This window comes from Herpailurus yagouaroundi, unplaced genomic scaffold (assembly GCF_014898765.1).
Source record: "Herpailurus yagouaroundi ecotype Mexico unplaced genomic scaffold, PumYag 196, whole genome shotgun sequence".
Taxonomy (NCBI): Eukaryota; Metazoa; Chordata; class Mammalia; order Carnivora; family Felidae; genus Herpailurus; species Herpailurus yagouaroundi.
The window spans coordinates 25,454,620-25,463,959 of record NW_024412427.1 but is presented as its reverse complement, the minus strand read 5'-3'; the positions used below and the strand labels follow the sequence as shown (position 1 = coordinate 25,463,959).

General features: G+C 44.9%; 1 protein-coding gene across 1 annotated transcript in view; it reads right to left on the bottom strand.

The window, feature by feature from the left end:
* Positions 1 to 9,340, bottom strand: part of ISM1 (isthmin 1) — a 72,227-nt gene that overhangs the window by 5,646 nt on the left and 57,241 nt on the right. Inside the window, exon 4 of the mRNA XM_040447713.1 lies at positions 3,226 to 3,369. Within this exon, the coding sequence (XP_040303647.1) occupies positions 3,226 to 3,369 (144 nt within the window). The remainder of the gene's footprint in view (positions 1 to 3,225; positions 3,370 to 9,340) is intronic.

The following is a 9,340-nucleotide window of genomic DNA, read 5'->3' as shown; positions in this document are numbered from 1 at the left end:
TTTTTTTTTTTTTACCATATTTTTATTTTTTTAGAGAGAGTGCAGTGTAAGTGGGGGACAGGGGCAGAGGGAGAGATAGAATCTTTTTTTTTTTTTTTTTTTTTTGAGAGAGAGAGAGAGAGAGAGAGATGGAGCAAGTGAGCCAGGAGCAGAGAGAGAATTCCAGGAGAGGCAGAGGGAGATAGAGGGAGAGGGGGAGAGAGAGAGATAGAGAGAGAGAGAAGCGGGGCTTACCCCAAGCAGGATTTGTGTTTATCTAAAGCGGGGCTCGAGCTCACCTGATGTAGGACTTGAACTCACGAACCATGAGACCATGACCTAAGCCAAATTCATATGCTTAATGACTGACCCACCCAGGTGCCCCTGAATGAGTCTTAAGGAACTCATTCACTAGGCCCAGGAATGGGGTTTGGGGCAGTGGGGGACACATGTCTGCAAGGCTGTCTGTCTGCTGGTGTCAGGGTGACAAACTGAACTAGAGGCAATGGTTAATATTTTGTCTAGTGGCCAATACCAGTTTTAAGGACTGACTGGGTTAAAATTATAACTAGTCTGGTGATGTTGGGGAAGCCTCTTTACCTTTGTATGCCTCAGCTTTTGCATCTGTAAAATGGAGAGAAAGAAGTGCCCCACCTCATAGAGCTGAATGCATTCAACAAATTATGTGTAAAGAAAGCACGGTAGTTAAGCGGTAACTGTTGGTTGAGTTTTCCCTGGTTGAGAAAACCAGTTTTCCCTGGTTGGTTGAGAGTAGCTCATTTTGAGGATGTCGCAGTCCACAACTAAAGACCAGATACCTCAAATTCTAGGACTTTCAGCATTGACAACGATGCTTCAAAGAGAATACGCCGACCTTGTCAATACTTGCTCTGAGGGACTGAACTCAGCTTGCCTCATACTTCTTGGTTCCTCTTTCATCCCCAAACTACCATTCCCATCCAGGCTTCCCTTACGGACAGGAGTCCTGTGCTAGCTGAGGCATCCAAGGAGGCTGGAGTGGTGGAGAGCCTTGGCTGCCTGCTAGGTGTGACTTGATTTCCTTTAAGGGGCTCTCTCTGACTTTATGTGAGGCCCCTTGAACTTATTTGTAGGGTTGACTTAGGGGACAAACTTTTACAGGGTAATCACTGCGAGGCTGGGGAGATTGCCTGCCCCACGACTCCTTCCAGTAAGGCTGAGAATCAACAAACCAAATAAAGAAAAAGATCCTGTAAAAAAAAAAAATCCTTCATGAAGCCCTGAAAACCTGGAAGGCCGAGGAACAGAGAGGCAGAAAGGATGGAAGGAGGGCAAGATCAGATGAGAAGAAAATGTATGAACAGTGCTGCTGGGCATGCTGCTCTTGGTGGTGAGAGACAATGAGAAGGAAACATTCAAAATGGTGGCAGAGAAACATTCACAATGGTGGTCACCAGGTAGTAGACTTGGATCCGGATGCCAGCCTGGGAAAAGAAATAACAGGCAAGCCCCCAAGCCCTGACAGTAAATGCCATCTGTATCCATGACTGGCTGAGCCCCATATCCTTCCTCCTGGTGGCAGTGGAATAGTTTAGTGGTTAAGAACATGGACTCTGGAACCAGACTGCCTGGATTCACATTCAAGATTGATCACTTGCTGCTTGTGTGACTCGTACAAGTTAATCCCACGCCTGTTTCCACAGCTGTCAAGTGGGTACAATAGTAAATACTTATTTCATGAGGCTATTGCAAGGATTAAATGAAATAATGCCCCAAAAGACCTGAGAAATTGGCTTGATACTTTAGTCCTCAAACAATCCTATTCTTCATGATCTTCATTACATTTTGTTTTCCTTCTTCACCATCTTCGCTTTATCTTCATCTTCGCCTTTGTTTTCTTGTTTTATCTCATCTCCATCATCATCATCTTCTTCATACTGTCCTTCTCTCCCTTCTTCCTTTTCTTCATGTATTTCTCCTCTTCCCCCTTCTCATGTTATTATTATTTATTGGTATATTTTGTACCCACCTAAATCCCATCACACCAGACTTCCAACTCAGCTTCATTACAGTGAGCATAGGAAAGATCGGGAAGAGCATCTTGATGGTTGCTCCATTTTCTGAAATCCACCTGCATGGCTGACATGGAGCCCAAGCTGCCGCTTGTTAAACGTCAGCCCCATTTTCTACACATGCCCCTTTGCTAACAGACACATGTCCAGTCTGATCCTTCCTCTCTCCCCTCAGAAACCCCTTTGCTCTTTCACTTCTTTTCTGTTTCAGATCTCAGCCTTATGGTCTGACAACCAAGTTTCTAGGAGTAGGAAAAGGAAGTCTGGGGGTGCAGGGATCTAGTTTTCTGCCTCTGATAGTCATCTTTCAGATGAAGCCATTTGGAATGTACAGTTTCTTGGAAGAACCTGAGATATTATTTGAAGCTGGCATTCTACCTGGCAACGGGAACGCAAAAGTAAATGTAAAACTGCAGATCAGGAGCTGGTAAATTTTTTTTGTAAAGGGGCAGAGAGTAAATGTTTTAGGCTTTGTGAGTCACATGTAGTCTTGGTTGCATATTTCTTCCCCCACCCCTACTCACACTCCTCTCCCTCCATTTCCTCCTCCTCTTTCTTCTCCTCCTTCTCCCCTGCCTTCTTCTTGACCCTTTAAAAATGTGTAGGCCATATAAAAACAGGCCACATTTTGACACCCAACTGCCACAGACAGTCACAATTATTCTTTTACCCCCAGTGGCCTCTCTCCAATTGCAATTAGTTTAGTTTTTAAAGCACTGACAATGCAGTTTAAAGGGATAATTAACTGCCAGGTTTCCTCCGTCTCCTCCCTTGGAGGCTTCAGCAACTCTCACACATCACCGACAGGGCTACCTGCATGGTTCTCCTGTATGTGGCTGTCAATCCACTCATCCTGGCTTCCTTATCAGACCACAAATGTCTGTCTGCGTCTCTTCAAGGCACAACAAATCCCACATCAAAGTCTCAAGTTAAACAGAATCCCCCCTTTAAATTAAACAAGTACACTGTGGCATTGCATTCTAGGTCATGGCTATAGTGATTGTGCATAAGGCTCAGAAAACCCATTTTTTCATCCATTCAGCTCATTATGCTTGTGTTAGCTCTTGTTGTTTCAGCCTGGTCAGAATTCTTACTAGGGAAATGGTTGTCTTTTAGAAAGTCACTTTCTCTAAGGCTTGAAAATAAGTTAAAAACTTCCCCCCGAACTTGGAGCCACTCCCCTGTGTATACCAACCTGGGCAGTTTGGACGATCACATGTCCTAGATTCTGTTGCGGTACATGCGTAGCCACAAGACCTAGTCCGTTTCTGGTTGCCATTCCCACAGGTGACACTGCAGACAGACCAGAGACTCCAGTCGCCCTCACCATCTGTGGAATCTGGAAGGGAGCCAGGGATACGGTCACCAGCCTCGCCCAAGGAGTCCCCAAATCCCTCTTGTCAAGCAGCCTGCCAGTTGTCTTCTTCCATCGTTCTCACTGTTGGAGAGGACTAGATGCCAGCTGGAGGCAAAAGGCTTATGGCTCCAGGGTTCATTCTAGGGATTAGCTTCATGACAGCAGGACTCTGTCTGAGGTTTTGAGCACTGTGGTGGTCAGCACACAGACAGGGCCTGACTCCTAGAAGGTGCCCGGTCAGTGCTTATTGAGAATGTCTGCATTTGTAGAGTATGGGATCATGGATACTATGGTAGGTAGTTTTCAAAGATGGCCACCATCAGTCCTTTCCCTCCTATTACATACGAGAGAGAGAGAGAGAGAGAGAGAGAGAGAGAGAGAGAGAGAGATTGAGAGAGAGTGTTTATTTCCCCTTCTTTAAAATCTGAGCTGACTTTGGCCTTAAGAGGGCCTGGCAGCTTCTGACTTTTGCTCTAGGCAATCCAGTCACTGTGAAAGAAACTGAGGCTAAACTTGTGAATTGTGGGACACCGCATGGAGATGGAGGAGGTACATGAGGGGCTGCAAGGCACACACATATGAGTGAAGCCCTTAGTGGGGCCCTGCATGAACTCCTGAGCCACAGAATCATGATAAATAATAAACTGCTGGTTTTTTGCTTGTGTTTTGTTTAAAATTTTTATTTTAGAGAGAGTGAGAGTGCAAGTGGGGGAGAGGGGCAGAGGGAGAGAGAGAGAGAAAGAGAGGGAAAATCTTAAGCAGGCTCCATGCTCAGCTCAGAGTCTGATATGGGGCTTGATCTCATTACCCTGGGATCATGACCTGAGTCGAAATCACGAGTTGGATGATCAACTGACTGAGCCACCCAGGCACCCCTAAAACCATTGTTGTTTTGGGATGGTTTGTTATACAGCAGTAGATAACTGCTACATAAAGGTAGAGCTAGAAATGATCCTTTGAGGTCATCACTCAATATCTATCCAATGAATATTTATTGAGCCCCTATTATATGCCAGGCAGGATTCTAGTTATGTGGGAAATATCATTAAATAAAACTTTCAAAGATTTTTTTTCCTGGTGGAACTAATATTTTAGTAAGAAGAGTCAGGCAATAATCAATAAAAATGAGTAAGTTATACAGTGTATTAGAAGTCAATAAATGATAAGGAAAAAAGGAGTAGACCAAACTGGGGGGTGGGGGTGCTGAGAACGTGAGTGGTGTGAGGAAGGTTGGTATGTTATCAAGATGAAGTTCCTCTTTTTTTTTTTTTTTTTAATTTTTTTTTTCAAGGTTTATTTATTTTTGGGACAGAGAGAGACAGAGCATGAACAGGGGAGGGGCAGAGAGAGAGGGAGACACAGAATCGGAAACAGGCTCCAGGCCCCAGAGCCTGACGCGGGGCTCGAACTCCCGGACCGCGAGATCGTGACCTGGCTGAAGTCGGACGCTCAACTGACTGCGCCATCCAGGCGCCCCTGAAGTTCCTCTTTTAAAAGTAAAGAAACCAAGTCCTGGAGGGACTGGGGAACTTACCCAATGTCATAAGGGTAACAGAGAGGAAAGCTTGGGCCCTAGTGCTAAGCCCTTGGTCTGCACAGCATGATCCCCTCTGAAGCATCTTCACTCTGTAATACTTTCTCCTGGTTTATCCAGATCTTCCTACGGCCTTGGGGCTGCCTCCAATGCCAAACTTGGAGCTACAGGCATGTGCTTTGCAGGGAAGGGGCCCTCTCTCTTCATAACAGGTCGCGGTGATTGTTATGATGTAGGCCTATCAGGAATGTAGTCCACACATGTTTCTACCTGCAGGATGGGCCCTGTGCCAGCCTCCCAGGCTGCTGTTTGCATGGCATCCACTCTGAACACTCCTCAGGCAAACACAGGGCTGCCGAGTCTCCTTAGCCCATTAAACGGAGTTGGAGAGGGGGGTGTCGTTCATGGTTGTGTCCTCTTCCCTAACCCAGAGCAGAGAGTTTGCCCACACCTTGCCTGCCCCAAGGGCCCCCATCCATTTCTTCTCTCTCCCCAAAAAGGAATCTTTTTGTATTTTGATTATCTTCTAAGAAATGGTTTTCCAGCAACACGGCCGAACAGGTGTTTGAAACTACTGTCTCGTGTGAAGGAGTTGGGCCCATTTCCCCAGTGTCAGCCTCTCCATCTCTCTTATCTCTTACTAGGCATCAACAGTAGAATTAGAGAGACAAGTTGCTTCCAGAGGGCGAAACCACCTCAGTAAAGGTGGTTGCTGCTCCCTCCAAGACCTCTGTGGTCTGGTATCTCTTGGTAATCTCCCCCTGAGAACACCAGAGCAATCATGAGATCACACTCTGGTCAGTGGGAACATCCAGGTGCAGTGGGTTATAGGCACACACTAACACACTGAACCACATCCGACATGTACCACCAAGACCAGATTTGTTGAAGGGAACAACGACAACAAAAGTCACAAGTAAAGATCATAATGTCATTAGACTCATAAAGGGGACGGTGGGCAAGTCAGAGAAAGCTTACTAAATCAGATAAGTAGAGTTTATGTCATGGATATGCTAGGTACATAATCCAGTGATGCCAAGTGGTGTAGCTGTTTTGCTCAGTCGAAGCAATGGGACCTCAACCATCTAGATCTCCTACAGCCTTTCCTTCCTGTTGCAGTAAAATGGAGAGACATTTTGGAAAATATCTTTGACCTTTAAGATTCTAACATTAAGCCCGCCAAGAGGCTTATATTGGAATCTTTGCACAAGGTAATTTCTGGTCTTGGTTTCTTGGATCTAAATTATTGAATGTTAATACTGTGTTGGATATGTGAAAAATGACTTCCATCATTCCTTTCCCCATATCTGCCCTTTGGTTACTCTCTCCTGCCCACCCCAGCCTGGGCCATGTGACTTGCTTTGGCCAATGGGAAAATAGCAAACATGATGCAAACAGAGGCAGGAAAAGTGTTCGTGGATTAGGGTTTGCTCTCTTGACACAGAGAACTCTTCCATCACTATGTGAAGAGCCTGGGCTGGCAACCTGGGGGGTGAGGGACCAGTTAGAGAGAGGCCCCAACCACCCCAGCATGCCCAGCTATTCAGCTGGGGCCCCATCATTGAGTAAAGCCATCCTAGACTATCCAGCCCCAGCCAAGCCAGCCCAGAGCTGAATAACAGTTCAGGCAAAGTTCAGACTCTTTTCTTTTTTCTTTTTTTAAAATGTTTATTTTTGAGAGACACAGAGAGGCAGAGAGAGAGCATGAGCAGAGGAGGGGCAGAGAGAGAGAGAGATAGAGAATCCCAAGTAGGTCCCATGCTGTCAGCGCTGAGCTGGATATGGGGCTTTGAACTCATGACCTGAACCCAAACCAAGAGTTGGACGCTTAACCGACTGAGCCACCCAGACACCCCAAAGCTGTAGATTCTTAAGAAAGAACCCATTTGTTCTTTTAAGACACTAAATTTAGGGGGTGGTTTCTTAAGCAGTAAAAGTTACCTGTTACAAATACACCATAAAATTCTCCCTAAAATATGCTCTCTAGATGGCTAGCAGAGTCTGGAACAATGAAGGGTTTATTATCCCAATAAGTGGCTCTCTTCATGTTATTATTTTTTTGTTTTTTTTTAAGCATAAAGAGAGAGAGAGAGAGAGAAAATGAGCAGGGGAGGGCCAGAGAGAAAGGGGGACAGAGGATCTGACACAGGCTCTGTGCTGACAGCAAAGAGCCTGACGTGGGTCTCGAACTCAGGAGCTGAGTTCAGATCATGACTGATCTGATCTGATCTGAAGTCAGACAACCAACTGAGCCACAAAAGCGCCTCTTCATGTTTTTATTTTAAATGCTCACAAAGCCACTGATTTTTCCAATTTTTCAAAACATGGTCCCCCAAATCAGAAACAGAAAATCTCCATACCCATGTGGCTAATCATTTCTATTAGGTTAGCAATGAAATGAAGCCACCTCCCAGGGCAAAGCGTGTATGTCCACTCACCACCCTGCAGGCTCCATAGCATACTGTCCCAGATAAATGTCCCAGCAAAGACCCTCCTCTTGGGTAATCTCTATTTGTTTAATGCATGCAAAGGACAGAATGCTTTGAGGGCAGTATTCCTTTCTGCTATAGCAAAACAAGCCTGTTGTCATGTGCTCACCTGCCAGGGAGCATCGCTCAGAGCAGAAAATGAATACGAACAACAGTAACCACTAAGATGACAACAATGACAGTAAAAGACAGTCCCTGTGACATCAAAGAGTTCAATGAAGGAAGAAAACAATCCACAGGGTACTGGGCTGAGAGCTGGGTCTCAATCATGTCATTTGAAATTTTAAAGTAGTGATTAAGCAGTTTCAGGTCACTAGAGTTCTGTGGGACAGTTATAGTGTCTGGGCAACTGGAGTGATTTGGGTCTTGACTTGGTCACTGGCAAGCCTCCACCACTAATCCTAGATGAGAGTGGCTACCAATTATTGAGGGCCTGCTTTAACCAGCTTCTCTGTCTAAATACACTGATTAAACTCCTATAATAATCCCGTAAGGTAGGTAGAAACTTCCTCCTTTTATGGATAAAGAAACTGAGGCTCAGAGAGGTTAAGGGTCTTGCCTAAGGACACACAGCTCAAGCCTGGCAGATCTGGGATTAGATTTGAGCTCTCTGTGGCAGCATGCTGTTCTATATCCTGGTACTCCTGCAGCTTTAATTCTGGCCCATGTTGGCCTCTCTTTTTTAAGACACCCACTTATGTGGCCATAATTCAACATTACAAAGAAAAAGCCTCAACAAAAATCACTGTGAAATCTATTAAAATAGGACCATGACCAGTCAGAGAATTGCAAAGAACTGAGTCCCAACCCAGGTTTACAGTAAGCGATGCCTATCTGATTTCATTATATGGTTGATTCAGAACAATTTTGGCAATGGTATTCTACTATTTGACAGAAAAATATTTACTCGGATTCTTTCTTGCTCCTTGATGATACCTTAAGTGTCTACACAGAAGGTATTTAAAATGCAGCATCTCAAATTGAGTTCAAAATTGAGCCAACCCGTGGTCACATCATATGTTTCCACAATCGCAACTTAGGTGTAACTAACTCCCACTGTGTATTTTAGAATTTATTCTAAAGATGCCATTACATTCTATTTTTTTTACACCAACATTTTTTTGAAGAACTCTTTGGCCACAAGCATTTAAATTATTATGAAAGATCCTCCCTTCAAAAATCTGAGATCAACTTCCAACACAAAGGCCAGTTCCTGTGGTGATTTTCACACATACTTAGGCACAGTGAGTCTTGCTGCTTTGCCACCGCAGGAACCTCGCCATCCTGGGCCATGTGTTCATTCCCTCTGTCCTTCACCACACACATCATAGGGATAAATACTTAGACATTGTTTAGTAGTTTCTTATTGACTGAAATGAAGAGCGTTCAGCTCATCCAATGCTGTGTGGAATTCTGGAAATCACACATTCCTTGTGAGCCCGTCAGGGAAGTAAGTAATCATTCATTCATTCTGCATGCTACTGAGCATTTACAACATGCTCAGAGTCTTGCTAGTCCAAGTGTGGTCTGAGCACTTTCAGCTTCATCTATGGCATCAGACGCTGCATTTTAAAAGACCCCAGGTTAGAGGTGCCTGAGTGGCTCAGTCAGTTAAGTGTCCGACTTCAGCTGAGGTCATGATCTCATGGTTAGTGGGTTCAAGCCCCATATCGGGCTCTGCGTTGACAGCTCAGGGCCTGGAGCCTGCTTTGGATTCTGTTATCTCCCTCTCTCTCTGCCCCTCCCCTGCTTGTGTTCGTTCTCGCTCTCTCTCTCTTTCTCTCAAAAACAAACAAACAAACAAACAAACAAACATTAAAATAAAAGACCTCCAGGCTATTTGTGTGCACACTGAAATCCAAGAAGCACTCCGTTAGGGATATTTTAAGGGACGAGATTTTCTTTATAAAGTAGCAATCCTGATATCTGC